At 34.3% G+C, this 19,518-nt stretch overlaps 4 protein-coding genes across 4 annotated transcripts in view; 3 read left to right on the plus strand and 1 right to left on the minus strand.

The window, feature by feature from the left end:
- Positions 1–909, plus strand: LOC135143818 (uncharacterized). The gene is made up of 2 exons (XM_064075759.1): positions 1–606; positions 727–909. Exons 1-2 carry the CDS (start codon positions 1–3, stop codon positions 907–909), a joined length of 789 nt encoding a protein of 262 aa, XP_063931829.1.
- LOC135143858 (uncharacterized) overlaps positions 1–19,518 on the minus strand; it is a 133,391-nt gene that overhangs the window by 87,432 nt on the left and 26,441 nt on the right. The window lies entirely within an intron of this gene.
- LOC135143819 (uncharacterized) lies at positions 1,012–4,939 on the plus strand. The gene is made up of 6 exons (XM_064075760.1): positions 1,012–3,080; positions 3,124–3,312; positions 3,458–3,572; positions 3,621–3,828; positions 3,882–4,050; positions 4,717–4,939. Exons 1-6 carry the CDS (start codon positions 1,012–1,014, stop codon positions 4,937–4,939), a joined length of 2,973 nt encoding a protein of 990 aa, XP_063931830.1.
- Positions 12,052–13,748, plus strand: LOC135143820 (uncharacterized). The gene is made up of 6 exons (XM_064075761.1): positions 12,052–12,559; positions 12,611–12,724; positions 12,944–13,027; positions 13,103–13,335; positions 13,394–13,553; positions 13,605–13,748. Exons 1-6 carry the CDS (start codon positions 12,052–12,054, stop codon positions 13,709–13,711), a joined length of 1,206 nt encoding a protein of 401 aa, XP_063931831.1. The 3' UTR covers positions 13,712–13,748.

Genomic DNA, 19,518 nt, shown 5'->3' on the forward strand with positions numbered 1-19,518 from the left:
ATGGGAAACACCTCAATAGAACACCCTACTACCTCTTCAGTGTCGTTACTCGTCGTCAACCCTTCACTGGATTCTTTATTACGACAATTCTGGGAGCAAAAAGAAATTGAGATTTCAAAACCTGTTAATCCTGATGACGTATTTTGTGAAGAACACTTTCTTCAAACCCACTCTCGTGATGCTTCTGGCAGATATTCTGTGTCTTTACCCTTCAAAAAAGGATGTACTTCCCTTGGTGTAAATAGACACATTGCCATGAAGAGCTTCTTTAACTTGGAAAAGCGTTTACATAAACAACCCGGAACCGAAGCGCCGTATCAAGCCTTCCTTACTGAATATGAAGATCTACGCCACATGAATGTCATTACAAAGCCATCGTCCTACATTTTGCCTCACCATTGTGTTTTCGAGCAAACGAGTTCTTCCACTAAAATAAGAGTCGTTTTCAATGGATCAGCTCTCGATTCCAAAGGAAGCTCATTAAACGAACGCTTACTACCCGGCCCTAAACTGCAAAATGATTTGTCCGATATTTTGATATCTTTTCGAGTTCACGAAGTTGCCATTTGCGCTGATATCCGCATGATGTACCGGCAAATCATGCTAGTACCTTAAGATCGACAGTTCCAGCATATCTTTTGGAGATCAAAACCCAACCTTCCTGTCCAAGAGTATGAGCTTAATACCGTTACTTATGGACTAACCTCATCCGCATATCTCGCACAGAGAGTTCTACATCAATTAGTCACTGATGAAGGAGCACAATATCCTCTCGCCTCAAATGCATTGATTGCGCACAGTTATGTGGACGATATTGTGACTGGAGCTGCTTCAATGAAAGAAGCGGAAAAGCTTAAAACCGAACTGATTAACCTTTTGTCCAAAGGTGGATTCGAACTAAGAAAATAGTGCAGCAACCTTCCTGAATCACTGAATTCTCTGCCTGCACAGTATCTTGAAAATCCCATCGTATTTTCAACAGAAGAATCTGCATTTAAAATTCTTGGGCTCATGTGGGAACCAAATTCGGACAATTTCACATACCACACTCATCAATTTCACGGTCCTTCCACGAAAAGAACTATTCTCTCTTACATCTCTCAGATTTTTGATCCTCTCGGCTGGTTGACGCCCGTGGTTTTTTGGGCTAAACATTTCTTACAACAATTATGGCTCTTTCAGTGTGATTGGGACGAACCGCTGAATCCAATTCTCCGACATCAATGGGAGACATTTGTTGCAGAAATCCACCTTCTCCAACAAATCAAGATTCCAAGAAAATTCCCAAATGATTATCAGCAACTCCGATTAATAGGCTTCTGCGATGCTTCCCAAAAGGGGTTCGCCGCGTGTATTTACCTCTGTTTCTTACGTGACAGCTCTAATTACACCATACTTCTCAAAGCAAAGAGCAAAGTTGCACCCCTCACACCGCTAAGCATTCCTCGCCTTGAACTCTCAGGAGCACTGCTGTTAGCGAAGTTATTTGTCTCCGTTCGAAAATCTCTTTCTACTTTCAAGATAGAAGAAACTCTACTATACACTGATGCTCAAATCGTCTTAGCCTGGCTACAAACTATGCCTCATATTTTAAAACCCTTTGTAGCTAATCGAGTAGTTAAAATAATTGAGCTCACCAATCCTGAAAGCTGGTATTACATAAGCTCTAAAGAGAACTGCGCAGACGCCGCTTCCCGGGGAATGACTCCTCAACAATTATCTACTTTTCCTTCTTGGATTTATGGACCAGAATTCTTATCACAACCGCCTAACAAGTGGCCCCGTCAAAGAACATCTATCCCTGATAGCGATATTCCCGAGAAGCGCAAGGGCAAGATTGTTCTTAATGTGCGCACCACTGAAGACGTTCTTTGTAAATTCTCCTCACTTGTTCGACTTCAAAGAGTTTTTGCGTATGTACGACGATTTATCAATAATGCTCGATACCATAATCAACGCAAAACTGGAGCCCTTTCTTTGAATGAACTGCGAGAAGCATTAATATCCTGCGTTTTCATCGTTCAGCGACATTACTATGTTGACATCATTGAGAAACTCAAGAATAACATATCTATACCCACAGCTTTATCAAAATTGTCACCATTCTTGGATACAGCTGGGCTCCTCAGGGTGGGCGGACGTCTACGTCATTCTTATCTTCCATTTGAACAAAAACATCCACTTCTACTTCCCAAACACTCACATTTGTCTGCTCTTATTTGCGATTTCTATCACCTGTACTCTTTACATTCTGGGCCTTTAACCGTACAAGCTCTTATCTCCCAAAAATTTTGGATAGTTTCCCTGCGTTCTTTATTACGTCAGCGAATACACAGATGTTTAACTTGCCATAGATTCAAGGCAACTCCGGCTCAGCCTATCATGGCAGATCTTCCTGCATATAGAACTCAACTGGTGCGAGCATTTTTACAAGTTGGCACCGATTTCGGCGGACCTTTTCTTGTGAAAGAAAGTAAACGCCGTAGCGCCCGAATCTATAAAGGGTATTTATGCTTATTTGTTTGCATGAGCACCAAAGCCACTCATCTCGAATTTGTCACTGAGCTTTCTACTTCTGCCTTTTTAGCTGTCTTTGATCGATTTGTATCACGACGTGGCCTTCCTCAAACCATTTATTCCGATTGTGGACGAAACTATATTGGAGCAGCAAACCATTTAAAGGAAATAACCAGATTTTTACATGAACATAAGGATCAAATTTTCTCCTCCTTGTCGGCCAAACAAATAAACTGGAATTTCGACCCTCCCACTGCATCCAACTTCGGCGGAATTTGGGAGGCTGGAATAAAATCCGCTAAAAACCTCCTGAAGCGACTTATCAAAGATACAGCACACACCTTCGAGGAATATACAACTTTATTCGCTCGTATAGAAGCCACATTGAACAGCCGACCATTATGTTCAGTTTCTTTCGACCCCATGGAAAACACTGATTATTTGAGTCCTGGACATTTCCTTATAGGATCACCGCTACTTTCTCCTCCCGAACCCGATATACCAGGAAACATAACTTTTAAATGCCGTTGGCAGCGCCTTCGTCAACTTTTCCAACAGTTTTGGTTACCTACATACACAAACTCAAAGGCGCAAATGGCACCGTAGTGCACCTAACAATCAAGAAGGTGACGTCGTCTTCATGTGTGGAATCAATACTCATCCATTATCATGGCCTATTGGTCGTGTTGAAACAGTCCTGCCTGGACCCGACGGAGTTGTCCGGGTCGTGAGAGTTAGGACTGCTTCAGGACAATATATTCGTCCCGTTAACAAACTCGTGACTTTACCCCCTCAGTAAAGTCTCCCCCTTTTTCTTTTTCTCCTTTATTTTTTCCCCTTTCTTTTCAGAATTCTCCTTTATTTTCTTTTTGAGTAGTTATTATCTTTGGGATCTATTATCAATTCTTTATGTACTTGGTTATCATTCAACCGTCCCTAGAATTTATTCTCATTTTCCTAAAATTTTCCCCGAAAATTTGGTGGGCGGTTATGTTAGCGCCATCTATCGGCGGCATAACAGAGAGAGAGAGCGGTGCGCGGTTTTAAGAGTACGAGTACGACCCTTTGACGTTTAACGTGCGCGTGCAATAAGGGACGCGTAGAAAAAGACACGAGGTGAAACCCGCTGGCGCCAGCAGAAGACGCAAGACAACCAACCCGAGTCTCATCCTCTTCTCCAAGAAAAACTCATCCACCAGGTAGGATTTTCATCCCTCTTATATTTCTTCATCTCAACTCAAATAAATTGGCTAGTTGCCTCGCTCGCAACAACCACCTTTACGCAAACGATTAGCATGTACAGACCTGATGGTAAGTTAAAGTAACATTATTTTCATTAAATTTGGAATTTGTGTCTTTTGAAGAATTTCATTCTCATTTTCGCATGTACCGTGAAACGTTTCATGGGATAGTGGAACTGCTTGCCCCGAAAATAGTGAACGTTGAACAGCTTGGCCCTGGCCGCCCTCATATAAATGTTGAAAAGCAAGTACTCGTGTTTTTATGGTTCATGGCGAACCAAGAAGTTTTTAGGTACCTATAGTTAACAAAAAGTTTGCAGCATTTGGACATAAGTCAAATTTTAGGTCCATTGCAGATCGTTTTGATCTTTCCAAATCAACTTGTTGGGATAACGTGCATAAAATTGCATTAATATGTCAAATTTCTAAAGATCATATTGTTTGGCCAACAGAAAAGCAACTGAATTAAACCATTCAGGGTTTTCAATTACGGGGCAATTTTCCGGGCGTTGTTGGTGCGATCGATGGGTGTCATTTTAGAATATCGACTCCAGTATTTGAGCATACATCCTATATTAGTAGAAATAAATATCACTCCATACATTTACAGGGAGTTTGCAATTCCAAATACCTCTTTATCGACTGCTTTGTTGGTGTATAACAAAAATCAATACATACATTTTTATTAACTTGTCCTCATGTCAGGGTATCCGGGAAGTGTACATGATGCACGACTGTTCAACAACTCCCCAGTTTTGCAAATGGTTCAATGTGAAGCCCGTTTTCCTCAAACAATGCATTTATTAGGGGATTCAGCATACCCAAATAGGACATATATATTAACACCATTTAAAGATAACGGGCATTTAACAGCTCCTCAGAAAAACTACAACAGAATTCATTCCGAGACAAGATGTGCCATTGAATAGACCTTTGGTTTACTGAAAGGACGCTTTAGAATTTTGCGTTCCATAAATAAGGTGAGAACTGACTTGGTTCCGACTATCATATTAGCTGATTGTGTTTTACACAACATTGGTATGCGGATGGGGGATGATGACATAGAGGTGTTCGAGGAGGATGAGAATATTGCAGAAGAAGTGGAAGGTGTTCCTGAACAGCAAGGGAACCAGAAGCGTGAACACATTGTAAATTTATTATATTATGATAATTTTAACTAACAAAAATTAAAATATTCAGACAAATGTAGTTAACAATTCAATGATATAATATGTAACAAAATAAAAATACTTTCTTGGTAACATCAAGTAAAGACACTGATAAAAATAAAGTTTTCTTTCTACTTTAGATGCAAATTCAATTTTACACTTTATCACTCAACTTCTCAACAGCCTCAAGCAATTTGGCTTGGATAGCCATCTTCTCGTTATGTCTCCTCTCAGCTTGTTCTTTATAATCAACTAACCATGTTGGCTCATCACTCGTTTGCTGATATAAGGCCGCTGACGCTTGTTTCTTCTGATTTTATAGTTGTTGGGTTGCTTTTCCTGTACCGTTCCGCTAGTACCAGGCATGTCTTGTACATTTTTGTCAGTCGGCATTGTGCCTAACAGTACTGGGAGTTTTATTTCTGGTCTTTGCCCAAATAATTTGTCCATAACAGAGCTGTACGGCCAGTCTGCTCTGTCTCTTCCACTGGAATTGTTATGATCTACTGTTCTTTTAAGTTTTTCCATTTACTTTCCACTTGCTCAATTGTTACATGGTACGAATGCGACTGCATTTCCCCTGCGATCTGTCCCCAAACACTCCTGTTTGTACATTTTTTCGAATCAAAGCAAATTTTATGTTGCTCATACAAAGTTATGAAGAGTTTTGTTGAAGCGTCATTCCAAATATAAATCGTTGAGTTTTTCACCGGCCTTTGGGTATGAGATTCTTCTGATATTTCTGATACTGTAATAAAATTTATTTTCATATTGACATGCAATTTAATAATATACACTCCATCATCACACTCATCTTCACTTGATGTAATTTTTTTCGTTATAAATGTTGTTCTGCCTGGCGTCTGTGGCCTGGCTCTAACCTCTAATCACTTTCCCGCGTTCTATTGTAGTTGTAGCTAATTCTTTTGGCTGAAATTACAATTAACGGCTGTCATCAGCGTGCTTCTAGAGTACTGTTTTCTGACTGCGATAACTGTATGCAATCGGAAAGAAATTGATGAATTCGTTAATTTAAATTCAGTCCATTTAGATTTTTTTAACGAAGTGGTTGGAGACTTATTGGTGAACAAAAATAATTTTTTCGGTGGTTTTCAATTAATGATAATGGCAGAACAGGTAAAACTAAGGATTTTAATAGTGTTTGGAATCAAACAGACGTTGTCAATTTCCTATAAAAAATTATTTTAACAAGTCGAAGTCGAAACATTCGAGATGTTTTTGTACATCCTGGCATGTCAAATGTCAGTGGTCATACATTACGAAAATATGTAACACAAAGGTGTGTAGACTCAAAATATTTGGCCGTCCCGAAATTTTAACCCACCAGTCGCCACTGCCTAAAAGCATTACTGTCAGAAAAATTGTACAATTCTAAGTAGTGACTTATATCATAATTTTTTTGAGTGTCCTACAAAAGTGGAAGAAAGAAAAACTTGTTGAGTTCTTTTGGTTTTAAACAAATATTTTATGAATGACGTTCTATCTCAAAACATTTTTTTTCGGTTATAAGAGCTCGTAACCTTTGAACGGGTCGAGACTGGCTTCTCCAGTAAACGTCATTCGATTTCTCAGACTCTTGCTCACATTGGTTAATTTTTAGCCCCCAGGCTCGAGCGGTTATGCAGCAGGAAAGACATTTATCGGACGATGTCAGTTTTTCCAAAGCTAGACCAGGTTAGCTAATAAAAAATTATTCCGAATTCCGAGAGCAAATCTGAAGCAAGGATCATTGTCAGGAGGCTTAATTTAGTGCGTGATGCAAATTTCAGGAAGATACTTGGCTGTTTAAAAAATGTTCAAATTCTCAAAACATTAGCGTATAACCGTGTGGGTGAAAAATTTTGGAAAAATAAAAAAATGCTCAGTTCGACTTCTTAGTTATGTAGTTTATTTTTTGATTTGTCTCTGTCTAAATTTAATTGCCAGATTTCATTGTTTTATACAATAGGAATAGATTTTAATGTTTTATTAATTGTTATTATGTCATTATTTGCTAAGTCTCCCTTAGCAGTGTTGATATTGGTGTACATATTTTTATTTGTTTTTATTTTGTAGGTTTAAGATCCATATATAGTTGTAAATATTCGTTTCCCAACACTGCCAAGGGAAATTTCTACGCTTTATCCCTTGGCAGTGTTGCACATAGTTGTATATATTTATTTATTTATTTATTTATTTATTTATTTTTGTTATTTAGTTTCTTTAGGATTATTAGTTTGTAACTTTGTTTTTTTCGGAACGTATGTGCTTAACTTAACAAATACTAATGCATAATTTTTGGGACCCTTAACGGGGTGAATGAAGAGTTTTATTTCTTCTTCCTGGCACCTCAAAAAGAAAAAAAAATAAGAATTCCCTTAAAAGTGTTGTCAGAGCTCTGGTAAGTCCTGTGTACTGACCCAGGTAGCACACAATATTTTAAAAACATGCAGGATATATTTTGTTAATATTATATATGTGCTAAATATTTAAAATATTGTAGAAATATAAAATATATGTTGTGAAACATATATAAGAAAAGTAATATTTAATAAATATTGTTTAAAAGTTGGATACCAAATATATCATACCCCAATATTTTTGACATATATATTAAATATATAATATTAAATATTGATCAATCTATAAATTTAAAATATTTTTTCATAAATCTTAGTCAGATATTTATTATTTCTATATTGTACAAATATTTCTTGAACATTGTGCTCAATATACAAGCACAAAACGTGTGATTCTCGATTTCTCATTAACTATTAGAAACATACAAATGTCAAAGATCAAAGTTGACGGTTCTTTGCGTACTATACTCTAAAATAATTTTAAACTATACCGAGTGTTCTCTTTTTAAGACGTAGTACGCAACTTATACTTTTTCACGTGTATATTTTTACATATTCTCATTAACCTCCTCCTAGGTTTTATAGTAGAGTTTTTTGGAAATTTAAATATTGACAAAAATTACAATAAAGTTATTTTTAAATTGTTGTGGTGTTAATTAAGTTAAATTTTAATATAGAGATTATATTAAAAAATTGTAAAATTATTTTTAAATATGGATATTTAAGTGTTTTCAAATAACCTGTAGATTATTACTACATCTTATTTTATTTTTGTATCTTTTCTTTTTCTTGAAGTATTTTCTATACTTAAAGTTGATAGTTAATTTTTTACTTTTCTGAAAGACACATGATCATATTAATGGTATTAGAACAAAAAACAGAGTAAGACATATTCATAAAATACAGGGTGTTCTATATTATAATATGGATATTTGAAAATTTTAAATTTTACAAAATTTTATAAACACTCTGTATATTACAATATATTCTTCCACGAAACGATTATATTCTACATTAAAAAATGAACTTATTTTGCGAATCCATTGCCAAAAATTTTTAATAAATTTCGTAAGTATACTGTTGCTATAAAGCCTAAGAAGAGACTATAATGAGAATATGTAGAATTACACAGGCTATTCTATTAAAAAAAAACTAATGTATTTGTTACGTCATAAAAACAGAAGACACTGTACTGTTAAAAATAATTTTTGTGTTTAGAACTCAAAGAATCGTAGAACTTTGGTCTTTGACTTTTTTTGTATCTATGATGATAATGAATGAGAATTCGAGGACTTTTCAATATTTATGTAATATTTTTAACATATTATAAACATACACGGCATTCAAAACGAATCGCACCCTGCATAACGCTATTAATAACTTGTCACTTTATTTTAAATAAAATTTTGAAAATTTAGCAGTTGTTCTGTTTCACAAAACCATGCATGTGTATCATCCATAAAAATAAATGAAACAATTTTATATTATACTTTTAAATGGTGCGCCTCACTTTATTCCAGAGATTTCGATGAATACTGCGCACGCGTACTACTAACTGTCTTTAAAACGCAATTAGCCAAATACACTGACGTCATCCGAGGTCACCAAGATGGCAGCGTTTGACAACTAGCCGGTTTTCTCATAAGAGTCAATGCTAATATTTTCGGAATTCATTTAAATTTGAGAGTGTGACAACTGTGTTTTTATGGTTTGGTAAGTTTGTTACAGTTTCTACACTGTGTAGATATCTGTAAAACGCACCATAACGTTTGAATAGGCTTAAAAAATAAAGTTTTCCAATGTGATGTACAGGTTAACTTCGCTGCATCTTATATCATTTGTTTTGCAAATTAATTCTTTGTTAATGTACATCAATGTTTTTTAAATACACTAGCATCTTAATATTATAATATTTTGTATTTTAGGAGAAAATGCCTAAATTTTGTGCTGTTGTGGGTTGCGCGAATCGAAGCACCAGAAATGCGGACAAATTTTATTTTCCTTTCCCAGCAATTAGCAACAATAAAGGTAAATATATACAGGATGGAAAAAAAAAAGCGGAAGCTTTGGTTAAAAGCCTTGAAACGAGTGGATTTAACGAAGCCAAAGTAAAGTATTCCTATGTTTGTTCGGATCATTTTATTTTAGGTACAGTAACTACCTATTAGATTTACAGTTTCTAATAAATTACTACATTGGTGCTCTTTTAGGTAAACCTGCAAATTTGTCGGATGTGGACCATCCTGATTATGTTCCATCACAAAATTTAGGATATCAAAATAAATCCACTCATAATACTTGTAATTTTGAAAGACACAGTTGTTTAAAAAAGAGAAAACTGAATAAATGCCTCTAGACTTTTGAATGCACGAATTTCATTGTGGGTTATTTTACTTATTCCAAAAATAAAAAAGTTTAGAATGGTATTCATTGTTATGGTAGGGACATGGTCTAAACACAAATTAAAATCACTTGCACTCATTGTATAAGGATCTCCGCCGTTTAAATTGTTTAACTTTTGTACATATCTGTTTTTCTCTTTGAAAGAAAGACGTCGTGCATAATCACTTAAATTATCCATACTTTAAAAACAAATCACACACCTTCACTTAAACCCGTCACATTAACCTCAAACGAAAATATTAATTTCCGATTTACCGCTTAAAACACACGGATGTATTTTGGGTGACGAGGAATTCAGACCAAAACAGCGTTCTGTATTTTTATTTTTATTATGTATTTTTAAACTCAAATCGCCAAAAAAAGCACCCTGATACACAGAAAAGATATGAAAGAAGCTATTCACGTGTTTATTTTCTAGATAAATACCTACACTTTTAAATGAAATGCGAAAATGTTAACATTGCCACTTATGGAGTTTCACGGCGCTTGTCAAACGCTGAGTTCCCGCCACAGCGTGACGTCACGTGTTATTGGCTAATTGGTTGCTTATACGACACGTGGAAGTTGATTGTTTGCGAGTGTGTTGAGTCTGGCTATCCAGCATTGTGCGCCGTACACCGGTACTTTATTAGATTTGTTGTACTGTTAGTAATGATGATACAAAATGTATATCAGTGTTTAGGCTTATTATAGTAAACGAAAATTGCGTGTCCGTACATATTGACAGCAGGTGTTCGCTCGGGTTGTAACTGTTGCGATTTATAATAAAAAACAATCATCTACATTCCACCTATAAAGACGACTCCATTACGTGGTTTGTGGCGTTTGTCGTGCAGCCTGTGTGGTGTAAGAACTTGTGTTCCCGAGTTCCAAATTGTAAGGTAAGTATAGATAGTGAACTGTCATGTCAGCAAATAAGTCGAAATGGGCCCGTTATTGTAGCAAGTATCGTTTCATTAGAAATGAATTACAACAGTTGTCGGATCCTGCTAATGTAAATAACGAGAGTGTAAGTGTTCCACCTAATTCTGACCGATGCATCCGAAGCCAACGAATGCCCTCACAGTTCAACAAGTTACTTAGCAGCTGAGGAGGTCCAGTCAAAACATAGGACGTTAATTGAAAGTTTTGCAGATAATAAAACCGCTGACTCGATAAAGACCAAAGGTACTGGCTCCCGGGAAAATAAATTTATTTTATTAATAAAAGGCTGGGCGATCCATCAGCAAATTAATTTGAAACAATTGAACTCTCTATTAAAAATTATGGCAGATGTTTTTCCGGATTTTAAACTACCTTCAGATGGCAGAACTATATTGGAGACTGAGCGTAAGGCTAATTTAACTGTAATGAAAAGTTCAAAAGGCACCGATGGTAACTTTGTTTATTTTGGTATTTTACTGTGGTTAAAAAAGTACATTGCACAAAATGATCTTTTGTCTGAGACTTTATATAAACATTTTCTATTATTTCATGCTTCGATGCGTATATTATTGCATCCTAAATTAATAATTTACGAAGATTGGGTTAATTTGGCCAAGCAAATGCTTACAGATTTTGTTAAAGACTCTTCAGACTATTATGGTTCAGAATTCTGTGTGTATAATGTGCATTCACTGATCCATTTAGCCGATGATGTTGTGTTTTTTAAAGAGACCCTGCATGAATTTAGTGCATTTACCTTTGAAAGCTTTTTAGCAAAAATAAAATTTGCCGTAAGGTCTCCCTCTAAGCCTTGTGCTCAAATATGCAGGAGAATCTCTGAAGGTTATTTTTCGTTAAACTGCACAGAACAAAAAACAAAAAGTCCTTCAAATAAATCAACAAATACATTTATATTTTCGAATTTTAAGTATAATTTTAATAATGATAAGGACTGTTTTGCACTTCTTAAGAATAAATTGATAATTAAAATTATTGAATTTCCTGACAGTACATATGTCGTAGGTTATTTGTCAACTGATTTACAAAACCTTTATGATGATCCCGTCCCTTCGCGTAGAATAGGAATATATAACTTCAGTAATTTCAAATGGAATATACAACAAATTCCAGTACATGATGTTGTAGGTAAATGCTGGGTTTTAAAAAGCGAAAATTATTATATTGCATGTGAACTTCTTCATTTAAACTAAACTTACATTTTTTTTTAATTTTTAAATAACTAATAACAAAATATTACAGTATCGAAATATAAATAATGGACATGTGTAACAGTTGTAGCTATTATAGTTGTGGATTATTGTAATATTTGTTCTTTATATCATACTATATTATATTATTTTTGTTATCTTGTATTTTGTTTCTGAATTTCTACAAATAAAAGAAGAGTCTGTTTATTTTTGCGTTATAGTTTTAAAGATGTGGGATGTAATAATCTGGGCAACAGAAAATGCAATTGATTTCGTACCTTCTTCATGGGCAAGCGAAGATCGAAGTTTGTACAAGTATCCATCTGGGATGTCCCAACAAAAGCTCCGGCAAGTCATATATGAATCTCAAAATATTGAAGCAAACTATAAGTGGTATCCTGCTGAAGTTAAGGTAAAGGATGTAAAAGTTTTAAAACGAGCCCAGCAATTATGTGAAATGGGCCAGTATACCTCCAATATTGAAAATACGAGCGACAGCGATGAAGAAATGAACAAACGTAAAAATCGCAGAATGGTTTTATGTGAAAATGGTATGGTACGTTTGATTAATTGTGTATTGCTTTCACAATTAATCAAACGTACCATACCATTTTCACATAAAACCATTTTGCGATTTTATGACACACCATCCGAAAAATCTTTTCCCAAAAGCACTAACGACGATCTTGGACAAAAATTAAAAAGAAAAAGTCGCAAAAGAATTTCATATGAATTAAGTATAATGCATTTTCTAAAATATTGTCTCTCTTTGTACCACAGTCTTTTAGGTGATCAAGAAGGTTGTGATGTTTTACAAAAACAAGCTAAAACCAAATATAATATACCACCGGAAGAACAATCACATAACTCATCTAATCAAGAAAAATCATTTAACAATCGGCGTAAGTGAAGATAATTTTTATAACAAATTGAATCTGAAAACTAAAGCAAGTAAAGTGATCGATAATAAACGACCCATTTTATTTAAAATAAGAACACTAAAATTATTTCAAAAAGTTCAAAGAAATCATAAGTTTTTTGTCGAAAATTGCAATAGATTGAAATTAATAATCAAAATCACAAGCATATTGTTGGTGTAACTTTATTACACTTTTTTGTAGTGTCACCTTTGGGAGATGGATTAAGTGTTGCGAGCTCGACAAGTACGGTAACCAACATATCTCATGATACGGCTGTTTTGAGTGGTAAGTTTACAACAAAGTTGCTCTATATAGTATGTGTCCTAGATGTAATTGCGATGATTTCTGTATATTTTTAAGGAATTTGGAACCAAATACTAAAAAACCAAAGTGAAATGAAGTATTCGATTAAAGCGTTGGCGAAGAAAGTGGATGAAATGGATACCATGATGAAAATAAAATATTCACAAATAACCAGCTCATCTGGATCCATCAATGACAGCATGTTTGTTGATAAACTGCCATGCAGTAGCTCAGACGATTTAAATGCATTGGACAGTTGCATCATGGACGATCAAATTTTTTCAGACTTGGTATGGTACCCACTTACAGTATAGTACATTCATATAAGAATATGAAGAAACTTTGTAGGTCAACTTTTTGTATCTAGTAGGTGGAGAAACTGTCACTAAAACGATATATATGATAATGAAAAAATTGATAACAAATACTCTTGCAACAAATTACTCTGGTGTTGGCAAAAAGCACAAATTGCCTTTTTGCAACTTGAAAATTTACAGTGCAGTTTTAGGTAAAATATTATATTAAGATCAAGCACATTAAATAATATTGTCTTTTGCAGCTGCTACTAGGAAAAGACATGCAACGGCATCAGACGAACAAATTAAGAAAACTGTTTCGTTATACTTGGCCCAAAGCAAAAATCGAATTACACATACAAAAGTTTAGTTTAAATTTACTCTGAAAATTGCAGGTAATTTTGTGGCTATAGAATTTTCAATTTTCACACTTGTACCTACACTTTTCTATTAACTGTTGTTAATAAAATTATCATCTAGATTAAAGTCTTGTGTTACCTGTGTAAAAAAATCTCATTTGTAAAATCTTCATTTAAAATAAAATTTCTTGAAAAGAGTTTTTCTTTTTTTTAATTTTGCTGGTGTATAACTGTCAGCTGGATAAGTAGAGAATAAAGCGTTAAGATTAGTTCTTCATCTTAAATGTTTTTGAATAGTTAAGCAAATATTACAACAGGTTTACATTTTTTCTATTAAGGAGTTAGAGCAAAATGATCTGCTGTTTATTTAATTAAAAAATATATTGCAATAAACTAATGAAATATACAGACGGTGTCCGGAAAAAGCGGATTACCTCTTCGATAAGTCCTGGTGAGTAGTGAAAATATATTTTAAAACAATCCTTAATTTTGATGGAGTTATAATTATCCTTATATAAGTTTCATTTTTATTACGTTTAACAACTATAATAACGCGTCCGATAAGTTGTGTGTAATAATAAAACTTCATGATCAAACATTAATTACTGTTTCAGTTGAAATGTACAATGTTATGATTGTTTTGTTTTTGTAGTGATTTCATAAAATATTTATATGATCGAAAAAATTGTCAAATTCAATGTTGTTACAATATTATATTGCTAATATGTAGCTAATATAAAAAACTATATATCGCATATATATTTTTTTAATATTTTTTCACCATACGTTTTCAATATTTATTCAATAAAAAAAAAATGCCATAATCTACATTGTTACAATATTACTACATAATACATATATAGAAAATATAAAAAAATTATGTATTATAAAGATTTCTTTCAAATATTATTTAAGTATAAGTTTTCAATATTTATTCAATAAAAAAAAATTTGTCACTTTCCATATTTACGAAACATTTAGTTTTAATATTTAGCAGATATTTGTGTGCCACAGGGGGATGCTGCAGAGGAAAGTCAGTGGCATATTTGAAGCTTGCACACACATTTGAATTTACCTCACATTATACCTCACCGTTAGAGAGAAGCAGTAAGAGAATTTGTGGACGTTCTATCTCAAAACATTTTTTTTCGGATATAAGAGCTCGTAACCTTTGAACGGGTCGAGACTGGCTTCTCCAGTAAACGTCATTCGATTTCTCAGACTCTTGCTCACATTGGTTAATTTTTAGCCCCCAGGCTCGAGCGGTTATGCAGCAGGAAAGACATTTATCGGACGATGTCAGTTTTTCCAAAGCTAGACCAGGTTAGCTAATAAAAAATTATTCCGAATTCCGAGAGCAAATCTGAAGCAGGGATCATTGTCAGGAGGCTTAATTTAGTGCGTGATGCAAATTTCAGGAAGATACTTAGCTGTTTAAAAAATGTTCAAATTCTCAAAACATTAGCGTATAACCATGTGGGTGAAAAATTTTGGAAAAATAAAAAAATGCTCAGTTCGACTTCTTAGTTATGTAGTTTATTTTTTGATTTATCTCTGTCTAAATTTAATTGCCAGATTTCATTGTTTTATACAATAGGAATAGATTTTAATGTTTTATTAATTGTTATTATGTCATTATTTGCTAAGTCTCCCTTAGCAGTGTTGATATTGGTGTACATATTTTTATTTGTTTTTATTTTGTAGGTTTAAGATCCATATATAGTTGTAAATATTCGTTTCCCAACACTGCCAAGGGAAATTTCTACGCTTTATCCCTTGGCAGTGTTGCACATAGTTGTATATATTTATTTATTTTTGTTATTTAGTTTCTTTAGGATTATTAGTTTGTAACTTTGTTTTTTTCGGAACGTATGTGCTTACCTTAACAAATACTAATGCATAATTTTTGGGACCCTTAACGGGGTGAATGAAGAGTTTTATTTCTTCTTCCTGGCACCTCAAAAAGAAAAAAAATAATAAGAATTCCCTTAAAAGTGTTGTCAGAGCTCTGGTAAGTCCTGTGTACTGGTCCTGCAGAGGAAAGTCAGTGGCATATTTGAAGCTTGCACACACATTTGAATTTACCTCACATTATACCTCACCGTTAGAGAGAAGCAGTAAGAGAATTTGTGGACGTTCTATCTCAAAACATTTTTTTTTCGGATATAAGAGCTCGTAACGTTTGAACGGGTCGAGACTGGCTTCTCCAGTAAACGTCATTCGATTTCTCAGACTCTTGCTCACATTGCTTAATTTTTAGCCCCCAGGCTAGAGCGGTTATGCAGCAGGAAATCCATTTATCGGACGATGTCAATTTTTCCAAAACTAGAACTAATCAACTAACAAAAAATTATCCCGAACTCAGAGAACAAATTTGAAGCCGAAATCATTGTCAGGAGGCTTCAATTAGTGCGTGATGTAAATTTCAGAAAAATACTTGGCTGTTTAAAAAATGTTCAAATTCGCAAAACATTAGCGTATGACCATGTGGGTGAAAAATTTTGGAAAAATAAAAAAATGTTCAGTTCGACTTGAAATTTTGGTCAATAGTCAATTCAACACAGCTGAATTCATTTCTGTAATCAGTTTGTCGGAATTCTTCATCCTTAGAAAAAAGCAGTAAAAAAACGCAGCCAGGAATGTTCTATTTCAAAAAAGTGATTTGTATAAGAGGTCGTAACTTTTAAACGGAACCAGACTCGGTTCTCTAATAAACGCCATTCGATTTCCCATTGTTTTTTGCTCATAGTCAGAAATTTTTACCTCCGAGACTCGAGCTGTTAATTAACAAGAAAGCCATTTATCGGAGGATGTCAGTTTTTCAAAAACTAGGCCAAACCAAGTCATAAAAAATTATTCCGAACTCAGAGAGCAAATCTGAAGCCGGAATCATTGTCAGGAGGCTTTAATTAGTGCTAGATGCAAATTTCAGGAAGATACTTGGTTGTTTATAAAATGTTGAAATTTTCACGTTTTTACGTGGGTGAAAAATTTTGGAAAAATAAAAAAGTGTGATGTGATTAGATTGTGTTTCCGTGCTGTGGGGAATTGTTTATGCGGTAATTATGAATACTAATTATTGTTTATCAAATGATGTTATTTTATGCATTTATTGATAGGTTATGGCATATAATCTACATAGACCTCTTACTGCAGCTGAACTGCAAGAAGCAGCAGTAACAATATATCTGAGATCGAAGATTCTGAAGGGCATGAGGAAGACAATGATAGCTCTGAAGAATATGATAACGAATATTTAGCTTCGGAGGAACGTGATGTTCAGAATGCATCAAGTAGTGATGAAGATGGTAATGAAACAGATTCTGTAAGTAACCACGACATATTTAGGGCTAAAGATGGTACTGAATGGCATTCTGTCCCCCAACCCACCGGTCGTACTCGAGCTCAAAATATTATAAAAGGTTCTGTCAATAAAGTGATTCTACCTACCTCTAACCATAGTAGGTACTGTCAAAAAAATAAAAGGTTTATTCCCTCTTCTTTCTCACCTGATAAAAACCGACCGGAAACTTCTTCTATGTTTGGTTTTACAAGCAAATGTACCTTAGTATCATATGTACCAAAGCCTAGAAAAAGTGTCATATTGTTGTCAATTATGCACCATTCAAATGAAATAGACGAAGCCAACAAAAAGAAGCCTGAAATAATAAATTATTACAACCACACAAAAGGCGGAGTTGACAGTCTAGATCAATTGGTTCATGAGTACATGAGTAAGAAGCGTTGTAATCGTTGGCCGTTTACTTATTTTATGAATGCCACGGATTGTTGTGGAATTGCAGCATATGTTGTGTGGCTCAACAAATTTCCGCAGTGGAATAACCAGAAACATTATAAAAGAAGAATCTTTTTACAAGAAGTTGCAGAAGGGTTGATAAAACCCCATATTGAAAGAAGAAAATTGGGTCTTCAGAAATCAACAGTTGCAGCCATCAACCAATTTATGGGAACGTCTCAACAAGCAAATGATAATACGTTTGAACAACCGCCGAAAAAAAAGAAACGTTGTGCTCTCTGTTCAGCCAAAAAAGCACGAATGCAACGTCAGACTTGCAACACGTGTAAAGAACATGTTTGCAATGAACATTCGTTTCGTGTGTGCGTAAATTGTAATAAATAAATATATTATTGTAACTTTCTACATTTTAAAATGTATCAAAGAATAAAATAAAGTTTATTTCAGTTAAACAACAAATTTTAAAGCTTTTATTGCAGTTAGGTGTCAGTTATGCACGAAATTTCAGGCGTGAGTCCAATGGACTCATCTCATACGTTTGCGTTGGAAAATGAGCTTATCCGGAGAAGGGTTAACAGAGAAGCAAGGATTTCAACACGATCTATATAGCTTGGTACCCAGGTACCGTGTTTTATGATGGATTGAGACGCTGAGATATTATCACTGTAATGTAATCGAAGGTAACACGTAACGGCATTGAGGCAAGTACATACCACGACGTTGCTCCATACACAAATCTTACGACTAAAAAATATATGTGTGGCATATTATATATGCACATCGTAATATATAATAAACTCACAATAATTCACACTCACAACGCACTGTTTTTTGTAATACGTCATACGTCATTACATACGTATGATCACGACCTCTACTACTGTAATACAGAGTAATAATAATAAGCTTTATTATCCAACGAAATATTCACAAAGTGCGTGCAGTACTTCTTGCCATTATTAGCTCTTGTATTGAGGTATTATGTACGTGTCCGTTGATAATAGTATATATCGAAAGCAAGTAAGCACGAGGAAAGAAATACAAGATCAGCAGATTTATTTTTGTAAAAAGTATTTCGTATGGATTCGTAAAAAGAAAGTCACGAGTTATGTGGAATATTTTTGTGGTGTCAGGAATAAAGAATACACTATACGAATGTAACAGTTTCTAATTGTATATTTAATGTTTCTAACAAATAAATACATTCATTCGTCAACGACATTCTTTTGTTGAAAATTGTCACTTAAATACCTTCCTGGGAATATATATAAGTACTATTTTCATTAACAGTTTTTAAACAATTGACACATGAATGGACTAGTCAGCGCTTATATAGATCTAATGATTAATAAATATGTGTGCAGTTGTGTCCTGAAAGTATGAATGATTTCTACCAGTAATTATTTATTTTTTAATGAATAACATCCACGTAAACTATTAGACGGCCATTCTTTTATAACGTCAACTTTTCGAGCAAAAACGAGTTGTGAAAAATATTTACAACTTTTTATTATTTCTAATAATGATCCTCAAAAGGAGTAAGTGTTCACTAATTTTGTGTTTTTGATACTCCTGCTTAATATATGTAGCTCTGAAGATAATACGATTGTATCGAAACATGTAAGCAGACCTTAATAAAACTACATGTGGCGTCGACTAATTACTTTCAACGTATAAAAATGTATTAAAGCCATGACCACTTCCAGAAGAATAACGGCATTACTGAATTTGAAAAGTTCATACATCCGGACTACATTTATATTACTACAATGTGAAAAACTGAGAGGCACCGTCGTTTAAGCCTCTATGCAGGATATGAGTATCTTTCGATATATTTTACTACATTGTTACTACTATCGCATGGTTTCCATACACAGAACATCGCAGAGAATATTTTAAAAGAATGCCTCTTAATGACCAGAACCACCAAAAAATTGTTTTCTCACTAGGCTCTCACCGCATATTTAGAAAACCTATTTCTAAAAGAGGAAACGTTCTCGTGAAGTCCAATGCTGATAAATGGAAGTCTTCAGAACGTTAAACCGTTTTTACTATCTGCAG

The sequence above is a fragment of the Zophobas morio genome, unplaced genomic scaffold (assembly GCF_036711695.1).
Source record: "Zophobas morio isolate AGI-343-1 ecotype UQ-CSIRO unplaced genomic scaffold, CSIRO_AGI_Zmor_V1 ptg000076l, whole genome shotgun sequence".
Lineage (NCBI taxonomy): Eukaryota > Metazoa > Arthropoda > Insecta > Coleoptera > Tenebrionidae > Zophobas > Zophobas morio.